We start from the raw sequence: 23708 nt of genomic DNA on the forward strand, positions 1-23708 counted from the left end.
CGAATAAAAATCACCAGACAGGTTGTTTGGTGTCATAAGAATATGTTTTTGTCTTACCGTTCAAATCCTTTTTTTGAAGTACGATACAGGATGGTATTCTGGGATCAATGGGTTATGCAGCTGCCTTCAGGAGATTGGACAGTGCAAACAAAGCTGTAAGAACAGCCCTGTATAGCCTTTCAGAGCATAGGGATGACCGAATCTGATAGGCCCCTGTCCTTTAGCACCTGAGCATCAACAGCCTAGCCATTAAACCCAGTGACTGAGAAGCAGGATAGTAGACAGTGACAGAGCATTAAGGAGGGCCACAGAGGGTTTGCTGAGTACCACGTTCTTCTAGGACAGTTTGATGCAAAGAGGATTACTGGAACTCTCAATTCTGCAGAGTAGGCAAGCAAGTAGCTACAGAGGAAGAAAAAGGTAGGTCAGGTTGAACTGTTTCCATTAAGTTACCAGAGCATCCACCATAAAGGTGTGAGGATTCTTGGTCATGGCAATCAACCTATCACCTTCAACAGAGAACGTGAAACACCTCCAAACACTAAAAACTGAGCAAGTTTGTCGAAAAATGTTCTACACTTAGGATGTGCATGGCAGTCAGGGTCAAAATGTGAAGTTCAGCCCAAGCTAGAATTAGGTTAACTTCTCTTTGAGCTGCATGACTTCTGATGCCTCCCTGATGGTTGATGTAATCCACTGCCATGACATTTTTCAAATGAATCCTGGTCAAGTGACCTTGCAGCCAGGAGGTCCAGCATAAAAGAGGCAACTGAATTGCCCTGATCTCTAGATATTGGGTGCCTAGTACAAAGTCCATTACCCAAAGGACAATTTTCTAGGCCTGCCCTAGGTATGGTCCTCTAGAGCAAAGCCAAGGAGTAACTGATCTGGATGCTGCTAAAATAAGCCTCAATGACTTTACAGAAGCTATAGTATCTTGCTAGTAGAAAACGTCTTGAGGAAAGAACAAAAAGCAAAAAGAAAGTGATATGCTTCTCTCAGCGCAAAGAGAAGGACAAAAAACTGAGGCTTGCTGGGAGCTGGAGGCTATCCTTACAGTTTTGTTTGCCAGTGTCCAATCTCCTGAAGGCAGCTACAGTACATAACCCAATGGTTTCAGAATACCATCCTGTATCCTGTAACATACAAATAAGAAATCATTTTTATTAAAAGTCACAATTAGTAAAAAAAAAACAGTGATTCAGGGGGTCCTGGTTTCATTTCCAGTTGACCTCAGACATGAGCTGACCTATAGCAGTTCCCTCTGAAAAGCTGTCCAAGGGAATCCACCAGACTTAACATCTGACCGGGATACCTATCAAAATAAAAAAATGAACCAGTGCTTCATATGCCCTTCTGTCACCTTTCAATGAGTAAATAGGCTTATTTCAGCAAAGCTAAGTCTAATGCCCCGTACACACGATCGGACATTGATTGGACATTCTGACAACAAAATCCTAGGATTTTTTCCGACGGATGTTGGCTCAAACTTGTTTTGCGTACACACCGTCGCACACAGTTGTCTGAATTTCCGATCGCCAAGAACGCGGTGACGTAAACCACGTACGACAAGACTAGAAAAGGCCAGTTCAGAACCAAGCGCGGCACCCTTTGGGCAACTTTTGCTAATCTTGTGTTAGTAAAAGTTTGGTGAGAGACGATTCGCGCTTTTTCAGACTCGTGGTTTTCAGATCGTTTTCTGCTGTTCAGTTTGTGCTTGTGGGTTTGTATCTGCTCTTCAGTGCATGCAAGCAAGCTCCACGTGACTTTGTCATTGTGTTCTTGTTAGTTCGTTACTGTTTTTCAGGTCGCTCTTCACAGACCTTGCTGTTCTTCAGTGCGTTCTGTTACTTTGTTCTGAGCAGCCGACCATTTTCTAGCCATGTTGCGTATACGTACTCCTCGTAGAGTTCGTGCTGTGCGGGGGCTTGGTGTTGGGGTCCTGACCTTGACACAAGTCCAGTCCATGAACAGGGTGGGGAGGAGTTCATGGACCAAGAATTGGTTGCTCCAGCGTGACCAGTTCTGTCATATGCCTTTGCTCCGTGAGATCCGTGAGAATAATCCTGATGATTTCAGGAACTTTCTCCGGATGACGGACCCCGTATTTCACCGTTTGTTGGCTTTGCTGACCCCCTATATCAACAGGCAGGATACCTGCATGAGGCAAGCCATCACTCCGGAGCAGAGGCTCGTCGCCACCCTGCGGTACTTGGCAACGGGAAGAAGCCTGCAGGACTTGAAGTTCTCGACAGGCATCTCCCCCCAGGCTCTGGGGATCATTATCCCAGAGACCTGTTCTGCCATCATCCAGGTCCTGCAGAAGGAGTATATTAAGGTAAGATTTTTATCCTTTAACATCACATTTTATTGTATTTAATGTTTGCTAATGTATTGTATTTCTTTCCTCATTCCCTAATTACCATGATTGGAATATGCTGTGAATGTCAACTTTGTTCTCATGCATGCTGGATTTTTATGTCATTTTTTTTTTGGTCCTTCATACTTATTTGCCTTCACTTACTTCCCCAGCATGGTCTCCTGCCCCTATATTCACCTCATGTAGTCACTTAACAATGTATTTTACCAGCTCCATAGTAGTGCTTTACCCCAAACACCCCCTAAAATGTTTTTAAATGTGATTTGTGCTTTAAATTCAGGCAGAGTGCCAGAGGCTTTTTTGGGGGGGTCCCCAAATCATTTGGAACCCTCCCTCCCCCCAACTGCTAAGTCAGCTGATACCAATTCTCTATCTATCCTCAATCATCTATCTGCTGACTTTGCCAAACCCATACACACTATACCCATCTCTTTTGTGGTCAGTGGTATGGATGAATTCCCCAAAGCATGTAGTGCAAGGGCCTGCCTGTATACTTTCAAATGGTACTGTTTCAAGTTTTTGTATCCTATTATTATCTTGATAGGTAATAGCAGCTCAAATGTGTACAGTGTGTATTTATATCTTTGTATTATGACAATTCTTACCTGTCCAGTGGGCTGCCAATAGTGTAACTAAGGAGGGGCTGTTCCAAGTAATACACATTATTTAGGCATTCATCTCTCAATGAAGTGGAGAGGGTTACCTGTCCAAGAGCTCCCCCCCCCCTATAATGTTAGAAATGGCCCATGAGAGGGGGGAGGGGGAATATGATAGGTGTACCTTATACTTTGGTCTTTAAAAATTCCCATAAATCAATGTTATCTTGATGTTGGCAAAGAAAGTTTGTGTCTAATCTGCTTTCCATGTTTATGTGCAAAAAGCCAAATTTTTTTTTTGTTTTCCTCAACAGTTTCCTTCCACGCCACAGGAATGGCAGACTGTGGCCTCCCACTTTTGCCCAGCGGTGGGACTTTACTAACTGCGGAGGGGCAATTGATGGGAAACACGTCCACATCATCCCACCACCCAACTCGGGGTCATACTATTATAATTATAAGGGGTTCAATAGTATTGTGATGTTGGTGGTGGTGTCGGCTACTTATGAATTCCTGTATGTGGATGTGGGGAAGAATGGCCGGATGTCCGATGGTGGAGTCATCGCCCAGGCGGAGTTCTACAGGCGTCTCCAGAATGGCAGCTTGGACTTGCCACTTCCAGAAGACAATGTGGAAGGACTCCCATTCGTCTTCATTGCGGATGAAGCTTTTGCTCTGGGGGACCATCTTATGCGGCCATTCCCGATGAGGACCCTCACCCCGGACCAGAGGGTTTTTAATTACTGGCTGGCCAGAGCCAGAAGAGTGGTGGAAAACACATTTGGAATCATGGCCAGCTGGTTCCGCCTATTTCTTACACCCATACATATGGCGGAGTACAAACTGAATCACATTATCATGGCGTGCTGTGTTCTACACAACTTTTTACGGCAACATTCTGCCAACTATGCTGGCTCAGTTGGGCCTGAAGCCGGAATTCAAAATGAACCAACCCTGACGGCGCTTGAAAGTAGCCGTCCTGGCTTGTCCTCCCTGAGTGCCCGTGATGTCCAGCTAAGATACCTTGAATACTTTGCGGGTGGGGGGGGCTATCAATATGCCAATGTGTGAAACCTTTATCAAATAAAAAAAAACATTAAGCAAATCTTTGGTGACATTTACTGCTTGTGTTTTAGCTGACCCTGACAGAAATGTGTGGAGTCTTGAAAATGGCGTGATTGTGTAACCTTACAAAACACTGTTGGGTGTTATTTACTAAAGGCAAAGACACTTTGCACTACAAGTGCACTTGAAACTGCACTTGTAGTGCAAAGTGGATTTGCCCTTAGGAAATAACCCCCATTGTCACAGAAAGCAGCAATTAGAGCACCACAAAAGTGTTGGAGCGTTGAGACAATTATCCACACATTCTTGATTAACAATCTTTTTAATACCTGCACAATCACATGTGCATTTTGACAAGGTTTTTAAAACAAACCAACATGTTTGTTGTATAACAATTTTTGGGGTGGCATTAGAAAAAGTAGAAATGTCCATTTAAGATAAAACAGGCATGTTTCAAACCAACAAGAAAGACACAAATCTTGAACTTACAAAGTTCACATTTGGTAGAACTTGAAGGCAATATCAGACATGAGTATTTAGGAACTGTGATTGATATTGCGTTCAGATGGGATGAAGTCACCCCAGGAAAAGCCAAATTTTAAAGATGCACACCAATTTAAGAATGTCAACCTGTGCTAGCTGCCATCACGGGGGATCAAGGGACGTGTTTTGGGGGAGCAACCCCTTCCTCTCAGCTACTTTATTATTGAGGAAGGGGTTGCACCCCCAAAACGTGTCCATTGATCTCCCGTGATGGCAGATAGCACATGTTGACACACTGTGTGCCTCTTCAAAATTTGGCCTTTCTACAATTCGACAAAAAATTTAAAAATTGTAGCACACCATAAAAGAAAGGGATTTGGAGGGGTTTTAAACTCTCCCCAAAACATCAATGATGTTCTTATTTTTTTGAATAACATCATTGATGTTTTTCTTGATATTTTCCAATGCAACATTACATCTTATGATCTCCCCAATCAGGATCTGTGCACTTTCCGAGGTGAAATGTCCTGGATCCACAACATCACGATCACCTAAAAAGATAGAAACCAAAAAAAAACATGTATTATAAATATGCCGGCATCCATCTCTTACCTGAGCCTGTGGTCGCAGACACTCACCTGTTGTGGTGACTACTTCCACCACATCTTCCTCCTCCTGCTCTTCTTGTCTTTGGGGGATTTCCCCTTCTTCTAGAGGTGGGGGGTCTCTGGTCTCCTCAGATGAGGGGTGTCCTCCGAGTCTTTTCTCCCCTATGTAAAAAAAAAAATGGTATACTTAGCGCACAGATATTTGATGGCAGAACTATAAATATGAAACATTGCTTGGAGTGGGGTACAATTGTCTGTTTTGGGAGAGTTCCAAGATGTAGAATTTTTATTGTCCTTTGTCAAGCTTCAATACTTTATCTGTTTTGTCCAAGCTTCACAGATGGAGACACCCCTATAGTATACACTGGAGCACCTGTGTGGGCCCCCTAATAAAAAGGGTGTTCTTGTGTCCCACACTAGTGCTCCAGTGTCCAGATGTGAAAACTGCTGCTGAGTGTCCTCTCCTTACACAGAATCGAGTTTGCATTTCATTCTAGTAACAAACCCATCTACACAACCAAATTATTTTCATACAAGTAGGCCCTAAAAAATGTGGTCAAATGCATATGGCCAAAACAATGGTGTTTTATAGGCCGAAAGAAAAATGTTTGATACGAACGAATAATGTGTCCATGAACATGAAAGTTGCCATTTTAAACTGTACAACAGTTAAGAAAAGCACATGGAGCAGCACGAACGTAATAAACACAAAAAGAATAGGAACACAGCACAACTACTTACTTTTTTGCAGCACTCTCCGGATCTTTCGGTACTGCTCATGCTCTCTTAATTTCAGGTCCGACCACCGCTTCCTGAGCTGATCTTTCGATCGACGTACCCCGAAATTCCGGTGCAGACTTTTGACCACTTTCGCCATTATCTTGGCCTTTCGGACATTGGGGTTGGGGTAAGGTCCATACTTTCCATCATAGTCGGCCCTCTTCAGGATGTTGACCATCTCCAACATCTCCCCAAAGGACATATTGGAGGCCTTAAATCTTATCCTTCGGGATCTAGACGTTTCCGGCTCCGGGCTTTCCTCCCCCTCCTCCTCGTTGCTATAATTAGCACGCACCTGCTGTGTCTCCGCCATGTGCTCTTCCCCCACTGCGCCGAACGAAAAGGGGCGGGGAATAGACTAGAAAGAACGTCAGGGGCGGGCGGAGTTTCACACATGCGCAGTGTGTATAAAGCGTAACATGCGTGCGTAGTACGTACAATCTGTGAGCGGAGGAAGGAGTATCGGAGGCGCCGATCGTGATAACGAAGGTAAGATCTAAACTTCGGCCTATACTGCTTCTAGATTGAGGCCTATATTGTTACAAGATTAGGAGAGTTTTGCCTGACATTAGGGTTTGTCTCATGTTGTGTCTTGCAGATAAAATGGATGGCTTCAATGACCACAACTTCCTCCCCCTGTTCATAGACAAGTACAGGGAGCTGCCCTGTCTGTGGCAGGTGAAACATCCACATTATAATAATAAACAAAAAAGGCAGGCAGCGCTGGAGAAACTGCTGGAGTTGGTGAAGCCGGTGGTCCCCACGGCAACCATCCCCTATTTAAAAACCAAAATTGGTGGCCTGAGGAGCACTTATCTTAGGGAGCGCAAGAAGGTCACGGATTCCCAGAGATCAGGAGCTGCAGCAGATGACGTTTATGTCCCCAGGCTGTGGTACTATGAGAGACTGCGATTTCTGTCAGACCAGACTGGAGTCAGGGAATCCCTCTCAACCCTTCCTTCCACCCCAGCTGAGACTTCCGATGTCCAACCTGGGACTTCCAGCCAGAAAGAAGTGGAGGAGCCCAGATGGAGTCAGGTATAGCATTGTTCTACAGATTTCAGGTCAAGAAATAAATGATCTTTACTAGATGTTATTATTGATCACTAATTGCTGATTTATTAAAGTGTTTTACATATCAATAGACAGTAGTGGGCAAAAATATTTGGGACAAGAATGAAAAATGCTGGGCTCAGAATGATCATCAGTTATATTTCTTAACATTCAATTTGCAACAGTCATGATGTGACAATTGTGTGTGATTGATGAATCAAAAACTCAAACTATGTCCCTTTTTCATACACAGGAAGACCTCAGCCAGGACGAGGCTCTGGAATGTGGCACACAGGAGGAGGCTGTGGAATGTGGCAGCCAGGAGGAGGCGGGGGTTAGTGGCAGCCAGGAGGAGGTGGGGCTAAGTTGCAGCCAGGAGAAGCCTGGGACAAGTCGGAGCATGACGGAATCGCAGGTTCCTCCCCTCCGCCTTCCATACAAAAGACCAAGGAAGGGGACTCACATGCAGGATTCAGCGCTCAGGCTCATTCAGGAGTCTTCTGCGTCCCTCAGAGCCTTACCCACTCCTGAAGAGGCCTTTGCCTGCATGGCTGCCACCAAGCTGAAGGGCATGCAGGAGGGCCAACGCCTCATGTGTGAGAAGCTTATTTATAAAGTCCTAACTAAGGGGGCGAGTGGAGAAATCACACCCAAGACCAACGTGATTGAGTTGGACCATCCTCCTCCTCCTCCTGCTGCCACAACTCCACCACCACAGCCACAGCGTGGAAGGAAGCATGGAAGGAAGCGTGGAAGGAAAACCAGAGAGTGATGACCCGGGTTCAGTCTGGTCTGACAAAAGATGCAGCCTCTTGTATGACCACAGCCTGGGGACACAGATGTCATCTGCTGCTTTCAGGATCTCTGGGACTTCTGGACCAGACTGCACTCCCTTAGATATGGACTCCTCAGGCCACCAATTTTGCAGTAAAATAATTGATGTCTGCCCTGGGGACCAAAGGCTTCGCCAATTTCAGCTGTTTCTCCAGTGTTGCCTCCCTCTTTGTTTGGTTGTGAGCCCTTAATAAAGGAATTTTTGGTTCAATTATACTCGCCTATGTGTGTTTTCCTTAAAAAAAAACCAGTTTGTTTGTGAAGAGGCAGGTACATTTCAAAATACAATGTGAAATTAACAAGAGACACCAACACCAAACAATCTCATTGAGATTAAATAATACAAAATAATAATGGTGTTGTGGTAACTTGACACACAAAACAACCCAAAAATATTCTTGATTAAAAAGCAAACAAAATTACAAAAAAAAAACAGCCTTGAAAAAAATTTTTTTACAATTAAAAACAAACAAATAAAAATGGGTCAGATGTGACAAATCAAAATATATTGAGGGAATCCCAATAAATAATAAAGAAAGAAGTTTGTGAGAAGTCTGTGTGAATATAAGCAGCAAAACTACTTCATTCTTCTCACATTATAAAGAAGAAGAGAGTGCGCTGTATTAAACCATTTTTTACATTGCAGCGTGACGAAAGTGCTGTATCCATTGCGAAAGCTAATTTTACCAGACCGAACTGTTCCGTCTCGAAATTTCTTCTGAGCATGCGTGGCACTTTGTGCATCGGAACTGGCCACACATGGTTGGAATTGACGCGATCGGATTTTGTTGTCGGAAAATTTTATAGCCTGCTCTCAAATTTTGTGTGTCGGAAAATCCGATGGAAAATGTCCGATGGAGCCCATACACAGTCGGAATGTCCGACAACACGCTCCGATCGGACATTTTCCATCGGAAAATCCGACCGTGTGTACGGGGCATAGCACTGCATGACATGTGCAAAAGTGATAAGCTTTTCAACTGCTGGCTTGATATAAGACTACAAAATATTATTATGCAATGTCGAAAAACATTATTTATTTTTTAACTCTGTTTATAAAAAAACAATATGTACAAAACATTATACTTTATCTTTTTTTATTTCTGCCTGACATTAGAGATTGACGATTGTTTCAAAACACATGGAGTTTTGCATGTTAGGTAAGACTGTACCCTTGACAAAACAAATATGTGCATGTTACCTTGTAAATCCTTTGGTTCATCATCATCACACTCTTCAACTAGAAGCTGAGTGGAGAATACTGGAGAAAATGTTTCAAAAACAGAGGTTTCTCCTATATAAAAAAAAAAAAATGTGATCCAGTGTTAAGCATGTAATAAGATTATGACAGTAAATTACAGATACAGTTGTTTGCCACAGGTAGTCTATGGCACAGAATACTGCTAGTACCAGCAAAGTATAGTATAGCCACCAGTGGCGGCTGGTAAAGTTTTAGGATGTGGGGGGGCGCCAGACCCTGCCCTTCCTTTTTGACCCCTCCCACTTCTTCTAAGCCGCATCCCTTATAGAATACACCCACTCTGTCCTCTGTATTCCACTTGCTTCCACCCATAATGTCAGGAGTATACAGCTCCGCATCACAAGACAGAGTATATAGCCCCAGCATCACAGGACAGAGTATATAGCTCATCATTACAGGACAGACTAAATAGCTCAGCATCACAGATCAGGGTATATAACACAGCATCACAGGACAGAGTATATAGCTCAGCCTCACAGATCATGGTATATAGCGCAGCCTCAAAAATCATGGTCTATAGCGCAGCCTCGCAGATCATGGTATATAGCACAGCCTCACAGATCTGCGCAAACAAATGGAAAAATACACTGTTAGTAAGTTGCAGAGCATTTTGCTGGTCACAGAGCATAGCTGGTTCATCGCAAAGTCTGCAGTACAGTCATCATTTGCAGAGCACACAGTGTGTAGCACCTTTAGCCCTTGCCAAGCACACAGTGTGCAGCTGTGCCCATAATTCAAGCAATCTAAAGCCAAAGAATCCTATTTCAACTATCATGCTTGCTTGGAGCCATAGCATCTGTGAATTTCTGAGAATGGCTATCTCCACAAGGCCAGTTTTTTAAGTGACACTCCAGCAAGAACATAGAAAAGCAAACCTCTTTGGAAACACACAGAGAATCAGAACATTTAAACTCTGCCAAATGAATAAGAACACAAAATGGCAGCTTTTCACAACAATTAGGAATTAGCCCTGTGCTTTGAGACACCTTTCATAACTGTTGCACTCGCTTAAAATCAAAATAATTTCCAGCAGCAATTTTAGGAAAGATGATTTCTCCTCAAATTGTGCAAATGTAATTTATAAAAGTTTACACCAGGGACCATTTACATGACAAAAGCTTCTTGCGTTGTATCTCTCAGTGCTTGGTGTTGAATCTGTTGATAATACCATTTATTATTGCATTAGTGCATTAAATTACATAGAATCTAGCAAGGAAATACTGGTCTTTTCAATTGTGTGAGAGTCAAGGTGGATATGTTGCAGACAGTGCAGAATGCAGACACATTGCTTACCAATTCTGAAATAGCTCCGCTCAGGCCGTGCATTCCACGGAGCTGCTGTCTATCACTGGCACAGAGAAACCGGAAGTGACGTCGTAACTTGGAGGGAAAGCACCACCCATGACCTAGGGCGGTACCAATCTAGAACAAAGCACCCCTGGCCGTAGTGATACTACGGGCGGAAGTATTCCGGCACAATGTATTGCACCACAAGGCAGGTCAAAACCCTGAGAATGAAGCATCTCGTCTGCAATCTCGTCATTGCATAGATGTCGTGCTTCCCATAGTACACTGTGTCCGGCGCCCGAACACAGTGCAGTTAAAAGACCTTATTTTTAAAAAATTATTTTTATTTTTTGTGACTGCCTGGGGGGGCGGAGCCCGTGCGCCCCCTATGGACGGGCCGCCACTGATCGCCACAGTTTGCAATTTTCAAATAAATACACTGAAGCTGCTCTGTGTCAAAAGAATATGCTGAAGTTGCTCTGTTTTTTCTAAGTATTTTAAAAGAAAAATCCACAGCATACTGGAAAACTGACCTAAAATTTATATTAAGAATTAACATTTACAGTAAGTGAGAATTTCATAAATGGAATAACTAAATTTAATAAGGGATGAAAATATTATTTATAGTAAAAAATAAACGTGTTTATCCCAAGGGCTGTATAAAGGACAAGGGGGCATCAATGGTATATGGCAGAAAAAAGAAAATTCTAGGTCTGGTCACAAAATACGTTTTTTTAGATATATTTATCAGGTACTCTTTAAAACAACATTTCCAAAACCATATAAAGTTTTTTAGATGGAAAAAGACCCCAATCTATATATTTACAACATCATATGTCAATAATACCTTCATTACACATAAATCATAAGTACCACTACCATTTCATCTTGTTCATATCACTCAATATCAAATGCAATCCTAAATTCACAGTAAACAAACGTTTCCAGTTTACTCACTATTGTATTAGAGGATTTCTACCATATTTCTACTCCTATCTCCAGGAGAACACCAGCAGGGCTACCAAAGATAGCCCCAAGCCTGCTGGTACTTCTCCTGAATCACACAGGCAGAAAATGACCCCCTTTGTTTCCTTTCTGCTCTCTGTGAAAAGGTTCCGTGTCCTTAAAGCGATTGTAAAGTTTTGTGGGTTTTTTTTGGTAAAAATGACAAACATTGGGGGACTTGCGGTCCCGGATATCTATAAATATCATCAAGCTGCTCACCTTACACGAGTGCTTGACTGGTGCAGACATGGAGACCACAAAATATGGACCCACCTTAAACAACAATTCAGCACCATCCCCCTCCATAGTGCCCCCTGGTGCTTTCGGGCTCTGCCCTTTGATACTTAAAGTGGTTGTAAGGGTTTGGGGGTTTTTTTTAGTTTTTTTTTAAATAACAAACATATCATACTTACCTCCACTGTGCAGCTCATTTTTGCACAGAGTGGCCCCGAATCTGCTGTTCTGGGTTCCCCCGGCGGCTCTCGCAGATCCTCCCGACATCAGATAACCCCCTCGGGGGAAGCGGTTCCCCGAGGGGTTTACCTTGCGGGCGCACTCCCGAGTCCAGCATTCAGCATCCATAGCCGCCAAATGTATGACTTGGCCTGCCCCCCGGGTTATTGGATTTGATTGACAGCGATTTGATTTGATTGAGTGAGCGAATGGCTGCACTGCTATCAATCTATCCAATCAAGAGCCAAGAACCACAGGCAGAGGAAGAGCGTTTCCCCGGCAGGTCAAGTTCCAGGGCTCAGGTAAATAAAACAGGGGGGCTGGGGGGGCCGGTCCCTGCTAGATGTTTTTTCACCTAATGCATTGGATGCATTAGGGTGAAAAAACACGAAGGTTTACAACCCCTTTAAAGCACACCCTACCATAGGCCCAACCCTTAGGGTCTGCAATACCTTGTGCAAAAACCCGGCCATTACCACCACTAAGTCACCACTTTCCCTCAGGCCTACGGGGAGGCCTGTTTCAGAGTCTGCTGGACTCGGGTTGTTTCCAAGTGTCACATTTCCTCAATTCGGACAGCTGGCCATCAATCCCGACTCTGATGCAACTTTATGGCCTATTTGCTTTAGACTTTTGGAGGGCACTCCAACTCCACCATTTCCTCCAGACATTATTTTCCCAACAGAATACAGAAAATCACCAACCCCATTTGAATTTCATTGCATGGCAGAAGGCACACTACCTTGCACCCTCTCCACAATTTACTCTATACTGATATTCCCTCCTGAAGAATTCCGACATCCAAGTCTTATTAAATGGGAAACGGATCTGGGGCGGAGGAGACAGGGTTTTGTTACAATGGACGGATGAACAGACTGCATGACACAGTGGGAGACACCCGCTGTTTTAGTAAACAAAAGTACGACTGCAGATGGGCACAATAAGGCTGCAAATGCGCACAGTGAGGCTGCAAGGTGCGTGACAGATTCTCTTTATGGAGAGATCTGCAGCTGCAGGCATCATTTAGATATCATCTTTTTCAGCCAGCGATTCTCTGCACCGTAAGAACAATCATAGCGGCAGTTCAGCTGCTTGATCGTTCTTATAGGCAGAGGGAGGGGACCTCCCCCCCTCCCGCCGCCCTTTGGGTGCTTTTAGCGGCTTGCCCATGCGATTGGCCGCCATCAGAAGTTGAGCATAGAGATTTCTGATGGCCAGAAAGTGGTAAAGGGTTCCTCCGTGTTGAAAACATTGAGAAAGGCTGTCCTATATGGTAAAAAAAATAATAATTCTGCAGAACTGCATATAGCATGCAATATTTTGTTCATGAATCCTTTACATGACTCCTTAGAAGAAGTGGACACAATATTTCATTGTGAAGGTGTGCTTTTTGTGTTGAATGAGGGCCAAAGACAATACAATTTCTGTGTTTCTAACAAATGCAGATGGACTATTCAGAACACATCACAAATCTAGAAAAGAGCAGGATTCACTAAAACCAGCAGTTACAGGGAAAGTTAAATAATCACTAACTTTCTTGTAGTGGGAACTGGTAAATAAAGCAGATGATACAAGATAGATTTGTCTTCAAGGGACATTTGAACAGAAAACTGAATGGAAAAATAAACTAACCACCAGCTGAAAAATGTAAGCCTTCACATAGCAACTGGCACCAGATTTCGAAAGACGTGTCCATTTAACACCTACTAGGCAATATGAACAGAAACCAAAGCTATTTAAAAGTATAACCAATTTAATTATTTGTACAAGCTTTCATCTAGAAAAAAACATGATACTATGGATTTGTAAATTGTGCCTGCAAACATCTCCACAAATATTGTTTTTGCAGTTCTCAGCATTTAAAATTAGTGTGCTAGAGTGAACCCAAACTCACAACATATATCCTCTTGTAAAAATTAGGGGTGGTAATAAGAATGAGTATATATTTACCTATCTGCCCTAAGAAGCAGATCCCAAAGTGGATTTTGGATCGCGTTACCTAATGCCACAGGAGCCATCAAATGGATTGTGGACATCAGAGTTTTTAGTCAAAATCTTTGCAGGCATAAACTAACAATTTAGAACTTTGGCAGGCCCCATTATGATGTCAATGTCCTGTGACCCTGACCAAAGCATAAAAGAATGGACTTTTAAATGTGGACAAGGCAAGTTTTTGTTCACTCTAAATACATACCGGTACTTACCGTTTCAGGTATTACTAGATAATTAGGCTCTGCAATATGCACATTTACTTAAAAAGGTAAGAAAAGGAAACAGAAGAATGAACAAAAATACATTAATGTACTGTAGCTAGTTCACGGCTTAGTCGGCAAACTTGTGAGTGTCTTTGATTAAGTTGTATTTCTGTTAAAATTTAGCTTGAAAGTTTGGCTATGCTTTCTGGTAGAGTTGTCTGGATAACAAAAGTGGTTGTATATAACTTACACATACGTAGAAATTGAAAAAAAAAAAACCTCACTGACCTCTGTAGCTGCCTACACTCTGGAGCAATTCATTCTTCAACATGCACTTGAAGTTACAGCACATCTTTCACTACTCCGTCTAAGGCCAGGTTCACACTATTGTGAATTGGAGGTGGGATCCCCACCTCCAATTCACAATAGCAGGAGATTGTGACCGGCTCTCTATGGAGCCAGTTCACAGATCTCTGATGCAGCTCTGGTGCAAATTTGCACAGGAGCCCTGTGCATCTTTTGGTCCATTTCAGGTCCGAAAATGCGGCCTTAAATCGGACCGGAAACGATGAACCAGGGCACACAGGACCCCTGCTGTGAGCCACATCTGCATTAGGTGTGAACCAAGCCTAAAGCGGCAATTTGGCAACCTTTGCCAAGAAAGAGCAAATACTCTTTTGGGAACCCAACAACAAACAGACTTTAGTGCCTCAATTGTGAAATTTAAGGATGAATTGCTCCCCAGTGTATACAGCTACAGTGTACAGTTATAAAGTTCATTTAAGGGGTTGTTAATAATATGCAAATATTTAAATGCCCATAGCCTAGTCAAAGCCTCACTTTAAGAACCTGTGTTGTGACTGCCCTTTGTTCGCATCAGCCGAGATTTGAATTCCCAAACAAGTCTACGGGAATGCAAACCTGCTTGAGGTCAGTCAATTGCAGATCAAATGCCATGGTCAGTGAATTCTGAATAATATTTTGAATTCAGAAGCATCTCACTGATTTCAAACTGATCTCAAACTGAATGCCATTGATACCAGCCCAAAACTCATCAACACAGGCCCTAAAAAAAGTGATCTAATTTGGGTGAAGCTTCAACATGGCAGAAAAAAAAGACCTGTCCTAAAAGATTCTAAAAGCTTTATTTTTCCTCATCTCCTCTGCAATCCAATACAAGTTAGGCATAAACAAAGGAATCTTCCCAACAACTAGGCAAAGATTAGCAAATTACTCCTGGAGAGCAGCAAATATTACAAAGCCACAAGGTATGCAGTCACTTGCAACTCAAGGCCCTTTCACGGTTTCAAACCTTACACAGAATTCTGCCTCACATTCCAACCACCTGGAAACAAACAGCACTTTGACCTCCTCTAAAAATCATTAGCTACAAAAGTGAATCTTTGCTCCTTTATGACCAGAATAAGCTTTTGAAGTAGGAAAAGAAAGCACTAAAAACAGAGGTACCCATCTGAAACACTCCTAGACTAACCATCTCTGTCTTTTCACTTTATGTCTATGCGTTAATGACCTACAAAAAAACACAAAGTATAATGTTCACATCTATGAAATTCAGTATGCTACAGAGCGATTTGATTTCTCCACCTTGGTTGCTGGCATATCTCCAGACCCCCACGTTTTTCCACTTGGGTTACATTGTGTACACGTTACTGATAGATCCAGAGGTGTAAACCCCTTTGTGCTATGAGGTACACACTTTCAAGTACATTTTCTTATTAATAAAAAGTAGAAAGCAAAGCCTTGGATCATGGTCCATTTGTTTTATTGCAGCAGAGATTCATTTTCTCACTGATTTTTGCAACTACACTTCTGAGGAGAAAACATTCTTCCATATTTCCTACTCCCTGACATACCAAGGTGGGTGGAGTAACCAGAAAGGTAAAGGTAAATAGGACGCTTTTGTATGAATGGAACCTCTGGATATCCTGGTTCTCTGTGCTCACATCCAAATGGACAGAGGGCACCTGAGCAGCACTCAAAGAGGTAGAATCAAACTCTAGAGAAATATAAATAGAAAGAGAGGTGCTTCTTATTGCAGTAACACCAGTATTTATTAAAAAATGCAGGTAAAAACACTCACAGAAAGGCAGTGTAAAACAAGCTCATCATCCCACACAGACATGACGGTATGTCTCCTGTCACGGTGCTCCTGGATCCTCACTAGCCGACCAGCAGCAAAAAGGGAAAGGCAGATTCCAGAATAAAAAAGGCCGACTGAATTCCAAGACCAACTTAGAGCACATGCACTAGAAGTGACCTCAGAAGGGGCGGTTACATGTTTCAGAGCATGTGCAGAAGCTCCTTTGTCAAACCTCTTTCACATGCATTGGAATGCACTCGGTGATACCTTTATTTAATATGCTTCTTAAGCACTTCCATTCCTCAGTGTTCAATGTTTCTAGGATTTGGTCCCATTTGATATCTTGTAGTATTGAGCGCAGTTTGGAAAAGTTGGCTCCTTTGATGTTTAATGTTCTTGTACTACCCTCATGCTTCCTTCTCATATGATTTATGTCAAATGTAAGTATCTTGCTGATCGCTAGTTCCCAAGTTATCTCATATTTTCACATCTGTGACCAGATCTGTATCATTTGTAATAGGTCTAGCAATTCATCATTTCTAGTCGGGTCATCTACCAATTGGGACATGAAGTTGTCCTGTAAGTCATTTTAGAAACAGTTATATAAAGAGTTCTAAATGTCTTTAAAGCTGAAGATCTTGCAGCCTCCCAAGAATGTCCAGCAGAGTTCAATTTAAAAAAACTGCTCAACAGATAGATCCTTTGAATTTAAAAATTTGATATGGTAATCTAAACTCAAAGAGTAGGGAATAAAAGTAACCAGAGAGAGGCTCAAACATTAGTCAAACAAACCCTAAATGACAAGATCATCAAAAAAACATAAGCATTATTTCTGAAGAGAGAATATTACGCAACACCTTATTTTTACCACTTACTGAAGATCCACAAACAACTGGATAAACCCCCCGAACGCCCCATCGTAGCATCTATGGAGAGCGTAACCAGCTTCTTCTCTTCATATACAGATCATTTCCTCCAGCCCCTGGCCCAGAATCTACCTGCATACATTAGAGAAGGAATCCACCTTCTAGATACTCTGAAGAATTAGACATGGGATCCCACTTATTTCTCGGTTTCCCTAGACGTAATTTCATTATATACATTGATCCCTCATGAGGACTCAGAGCAGCCCAACATTTTCTCACCATACACCCACTCATTAATTTAAGGGAAGCACAATTTATACTTGATGCTACGCATTTTTGTCTGACCCACAACTATTTTCTTTTTGAGGGTGATTGTTACTTACAAAACACAGGGCACAGCCATGTGGACAAACTTTGCACCCAGCTATGCCAACTTGACCATAGGTCTGTGGGAACGCTAATTCATCTGGAACAACAACCCTTACTCCCAAAACTTTGTTTTTTTCGGACGCTACATAGATGACATTCTGCTCATCTGGGATGGACCACCAACATTAGTTGACCAGTTCATTTTATACTGCAACTCTAACAACTTGGGCCTCTCCTTCAATTTGGTCAGCGATCCCAACAATCTAGCATTTCTGGGCCTAGAACTATATCATGCAGAGGGTAATATACACGCTAAAAACTATGTCCAGCCTACCGGAGGTAACTCCTTTTTACACTAAAGTTGCCACCCAAAGTGGATCACAAATATTCCAAAGAGTCAATTCTGCAGGTTACGGCACAACTGCACACGGGATGAAGACTATACCACACAAGGCCAACTGCTCACACAAAAATTTAGTTACAAGGGATGCCCACCAACACTAGTCCAAGAGGCCTACACAGCCTTTATAGACAACCACCTAAAAATGCTTCCTCTCAAAAATCAGAACTGTTGAGATTTACCACTCAATATCATGTGCACCATCGCAGAATCGAAAACATCTTTTGCAAACATTGGGGAATCCTACTGGAAGAACCTCACCTAAAACCCACCATACCAGTATACCACAAATTTCATATAGACGAGCTTGAAACATAAAAAGCAAAGTAGCCCCTAGCAAACTGAAATCGATGAGTATCAATACCCGTCCCCCTCTCACCTTCTTCAACCTAAAGGGCATGTTTCAATGCCGTAAGTGTCAGTGTATTACATGTAAACACATCCAATATGAACAAAAAACAAGTCACCACGAAAGAAAAAACCTACACATTGGAAGAATTCTATAACTACTCATCTGAGTTTGTTATATATTGTCTATCATGTCCATTCAGCCTACTGTATGTAGGCCGCACTACTAGAACACTCAGAAAAGCCAGACAGAGAAGGAAATATATCTCTCTATATCTAAAATGAGATATAATATCATTAGACACACACAACTAACACATAAACAAACTGTTAACGATAAAAATCATGTGCTAAACAACTGCGAGCATAGGAAAGAACACCAAGCCGGTACCTTAAATTGAAATGCAAAAACATGCAAATCACGGTAGGATGAGAAAGTTCAATCAGCAGTTAGAAAGCTGAAATTAAAGCAAATGCAACCAGCGTCGGCAACGAGAATATGCATTTAGGCAGAGAAAACTTTGTAGGTTTGTTAGAGAATCAGACTTACTATATTGGATATAGCTAAATATCTCAGCAGGGGCATGTAGATAGTGTTACTAATTATGGGAACAGCCATTAGAGGGAGGAAAGCCAACACCGGATGCACCAATTAGATCCAGGATTTAGTATCAGCAATGCTGAAGGCTCAATATAATCCCATCGCTGCATCTATAAGCATATAACAACATATTTAAGCTAAATATAGAAACGGTGATAACATGTAGGGATTTTACTGCAGCAATGCTAATAGCATATAGGGAATTTAGTGCAGCAAGAGCTAAGTGATAGCATATAGCTAAGTACTTACATTCAGGATACAAATACTCCAGCATGCCCCTGGGAGACAGCATTACACTGCACACAGGACTAGCAGCAGCTGACAGATATTTATATCCTTGATCAGTCACAGCTGATCGTGAGACATAGTATCATGTGATTCCAGGATAGCAGGTTGTATTATGGGAATTGTAGGCCGACGGCAACAGAGCTTTCTGCACATGTGCAGGAAGATATGTCGAAGAAGAGACATATATAAATACACACAAGTTATTGTATACATATATATCTTTTAGTTCATAATTACATCCATAGACATAGGAGATATCAACAGCTCTTATCTTTATGAAAGCTAGGACATCCAGTAATTATTCCTATACTAATGTCCCTCTGAGTATACACAGTAGTTTATAACATAGAGCTCCTATAACCCATTGTTCAATATTGTTTCCTAAAAACATAATTTCCATTTATCTTCTTTTGGCTAGTTTTATGTAATATTAAAATTGTTATACCCTATTGGTTCTTAATCCTGATTTTAATTCTTGTTATCTATTATTTCTTAACAGGGCCCTTAAGTTCTAAGTTTTTTTAATGCGATTCTTCTTACTGTAAGTACTATTATATATTTTGTATGTTGCCACATGTATATTTTAGTATTAGTATATTTTCACAGTCACTTTTAAGCATTGTGGGCAGCGCTGCCAGCTTGCGTAGTATTATGGTCTGGCGGCGCTGCCGTACCCATAAAAGCCACAGTAGACAAGGCCGCCCCATGGCCTGAGGCAGGAGCACGCATGCGCCGCCACGCCTCCCACTGCCTTCGTCCAGTGATGTCACAGCTGTGAGACTCGTGCCTGTCTGGAACTCTGGAAACCACCAGCGCAGCTGCAACTGGTACCGACACCTCTCCGCCACGACCCGGAATCGATACAAGGAGGTACCCTGTCACATCTATCTTGTTTTATCCTGCTTGTTGTGAGTTCATTACTTTTTAAATTAAATAATCCTTACCAACTTACTATACTCAGATTGGTGCTACAGTCTTTCTTTCCTTAGTTACAGTTACCATAAGGTGAATCCACTTAAAATGAGAGAAAGGGAATAATTCTCATTCCCACTAGAGTTCACAAATAGGTAGCAGAACCTGTCGGTCCACAGGACCAAATTTGTGCTTAGCTTAATGTCAGATTCCCTTAGCTTTTCCTGGGCGTGACAGGCACAAAGTCAATGTGCTCTAAGCATTTGAACAGACATAATTAGACACACAGGCTTACATACCTGCAAAAGACCTTCACTTCTCAGCTGTACCACAATGCTTCAGACTTTTTCCAGGACACAAGAGGGTATCCCCAAAATGCCACATTCTTATTTAATAGAGTTGATCCACAATCATATGGATTCACAAATTTGAGCCATCACCCATATGGGAAGGACAGTCACAGCAGGTAACTCAAACTAAGATCTTAATAGGAAATCCAACTGATAGTAAAAACCCAAATGTAAGAACATCATCAACCTGGTTAGTGGTAATTTTGTCATGGTGGATGACTGAAGCATGTAAAGACCACTTATCAGTTATTTCCCTTTCAATAGGAAACACCTTGACACTGTCAGGAGCAAGTCATGATTCCGTAGGTTGTTTCCAGTCCTCAGAGAAAGGTCTTACATAGGGAATGTGTTGGGAAGGTCTTTGTAGCAACAGCTTTAAAAGATCAATGCCTGAAACAGTAGGTTTACCCTCCAATTGCAGAGCATAATGCACTGCTTCAATCAAAAGATTAAGAACTCCTTGTAAAGCACAGTCATATGGAACCTGCTTTTCAGGGGAAGGCAGAGATTCTGAATCTGAATGGAGAGCCATTAGGATCAGAATCTGATACTTTTATGGATGACAGAGAGCATGCTGAGATCCCCTGAGAGCAGATAGCCCATAAAAAATAAAAATGGATCCATCCAGACCATAACGGTCTTATGGATGCATGGGAGGTCTTATGCCCTGTACACACGGTCGGACATTGATTGGACATTACGACAACAACTTATATGGTAGTGTTCTGCGCTTAGGACGGGCTTGTGACTGAACTGCAGCCCCCCAGATAAAGAAAGCCCCAAAGGTGCGATCTTGTAGTTATAAATTCTGAATTAGGGGATTGGCGCTGTTCACTAGTATGAGATAAAGAGATCCACTATAAACAAACTGCTACTCCAAGGAAAACATTTTACCCCAATTATAAATGAATAAAAAATATAGCATAGTGTAAATGCTGTTAGAAAAATAAAAATAAGTGCTAGGAATGGTCACAAAAATGTGCAGACTACCCAAAGTAAAAAAGAATATAATACATAAAAGGTGTGTAAAAATTGGAACTCCAAACAATAAGTGATCGGTCAAGTGTGTGTAGAAAGTGGTTGTCAGAGTCCACTGAGAATAAATGATGTTTGTGCAGTAAAAAGTGCAATAAAAAATATAAAAAGTGCAATAAAAAATATAAGTGAGTTATACCTAAAAGTGGGGGCAAACACACTGTTGCCCACTATAAATAAGTGTGTATAATGGTGTAGCCAAATATTAAAAAATTATATTGTTGACAAAGTCCAGGTGACCACAAAATTGTTATCAAAAAGCAACACAAAAACAACAAGTGCCGTGAATATTAATTCTGTCGTTAGGTAAAACAGTTCTAGTGCAACAGGCTAGTGCATCTTCAGAGGTTACAGGTAAGTCCGTCCCAATAGTGGACTGTCCAGGGTGGAGTCCCCTCTAGTGCCCCCACTCACCACAGTGCCCAACCCCTGCAGGGGTAATGAGCATGTAGATCCAAATCTGATGATCCAATCGGTCGGTGTCCCCCTCACCACCTTTTATCACTTGTGTCACCAGATCGTTCTCAGAGGACATCCATCCGGAACAGTTATCATGTGCAGGGAGAAGAGAAGAGCCTCATAGTGTAATTCCGAAAGTAGATTTATTAAACTTAAGCTCACAACAGGAATAAATAAAATCCGAAGATTAAAACAAATAAAAACAAATGGCACTCTGCCGGCTGACTCCACGTGAGAAGCCGCAGACAGAGCAGTGTGAGCGGCGTGCGTTCCACAGCCGTCTGCCGATGCCGGAAGTGCAGGACAACAACAAAAGGATAAAAAGACGTATGCGTACCAAGAGACCACGCCTTACGCGTTTCGTCATCAAGACGTCATCTGAGGCGCCTCAGATGACGTCTTGATGACGAAACGCGTAAGGCGTGGTCTCTTGGTACGCATACGTCTTTTTATCCTTTTGTTGTTGTCCTGCACTTCCGGCATCGGCAGACGGCTGTGGAACGCACGCCGCTCACACTGCTCTGTCTGCGGCTTCTCACGTGGAGTCAGCCGGCAGAGTGCCATTTGTTTTTATTTGTTTTAATCTTCGGATTTTATTTATTCCTGTTGTGAGCTTAAGTTTAATAAATCTACTTTCGGAATTACACTATGAGGCTCTTCTCTTCTCCCTGCACATGATAACTGTTCCGGATGGATGTCCTCTGAGAACGATCTGGTGACACAAGTGATAAAAGGTGGTGAGGGGGACACCGACCGATTGGATCATCAGATTTGGATCTACATGCTCATTACCCCTGCAGGGGTTGGGCACTCTGGTGAGTGGGGGCACTAGAGGGGACTCCACCCTGGACAGTCCACTATTGGGACGGACTTACCTGTAACCTCTGAAGATGCACTAGCCTGTTGCACTAGAACTGTTTTACCTAACGACAGAATTAATATTCACGGCACTTGTTGTTTTTGTGTTGCTTTTTGATAACAATTTTGTGGTCACCTGGACTTTGTCAACAATATAATTTTTTAATATTTGGCTACACCATTATACACACTTATTTATAGTGGGCAACAGTGTGTTTGCCCCCACTTTTAGGTATAACTCACTTATATTTTTTATTGCACTTTTTATATTTTTTATTGCACTTTTTACTGCACAAACATCATTTATTCTCAGTGGACTCTGACAACCACTTTCTACACACACTTGACCGATCACTTATTGTTTGGAGTTCCAATTTTTACACACCTTTTATGTATTATATTCTTTTTTACTTTGGGTAGTCTGCACATTTTTGTGACCATTCCTAGCACTTATTTTTATTTTTCTAACAGCATTTACACTATGCTATATTTTTTATTCATTTATAATTGGGGTAAAATGTTTTCCTTGGAGTAGCAGTTTGTTTATAGTGGATCTCTTTATCTCATACTAGTGAACAGCGCCAATCCCCTAATTCAGAATTTATTACGACAACAAAATCCATGGATTTTTTCCGACGGATGTTGGCTCAAACTTGTCTTGCATACACACGGTCACACAAAGTTGTCAGAAAATCCGATCGTTCTGAACACGGTGACGTAAAACACGTACGTTGGGACTATAAAAGGGGCAGTAGCCAATAGATTTCGTCTCTTAATTTATTCTGAGCATGCGTGGCACTTTGTGCGTCGGATTTGTGTACACACGATCGGAATTTCCGACAACGGATTTTTTGTTGTCGGAAAATTTTATAGCAAGCTCTCAAACTTTGCGTGTCGGAAATTCCTATGGAAAATGTGTGATGGAGCCTACACACGGTCGGAATTTCCGACAACAAGGTCCTATCACACAATTTCCATCGGAAAATCCTATCATGTGTACAGGGAATTAGTCTCACATCATGGAGCTATATAAGATTCCAGTGAGAAAGACCCTATATTAAAAGTCCCAGGGTCTATGTTGTAGGCATTGTCCAAAAACCCAGGCAGCTGGTGCTGATCAG

General features: G+C 42.1%; 1 protein-coding gene across 4 annotated transcripts in view; it reads right to left on the reverse strand.

The window, feature by feature from the left end:
• The window catches only part of FSIP1 (fibrous sheath interacting protein 1), a 305263-nt gene that overhangs the window by 123132 nt on the left and 158423 nt on the right, over window positions 1–23708 (reverse strand). For all 4 annotated transcript variants that reach the window (XM_073609241.1, XM_073609242.1, XM_073609240.1 and 1 more), the window contains exon 6: window positions 9001–9093. In XM_073609241.1, coding sequence (XP_073465342.1) covers window positions 9001–9093 — 93 coding nt within the window. The remainder of the gene's footprint in view (window positions 1–9000; window positions 9094–23708) is intronic.

The sequence above is a fragment of the Aquarana catesbeiana genome, linkage group LG13, assembly GCF_042186555.1.
Source record: "Aquarana catesbeiana isolate 2022-GZ linkage group LG13, ASM4218655v1, whole genome shotgun sequence".
NCBI lineage: Eukaryota > Metazoa > Chordata > Amphibia > Anura > Ranidae > Aquarana > Aquarana catesbeiana.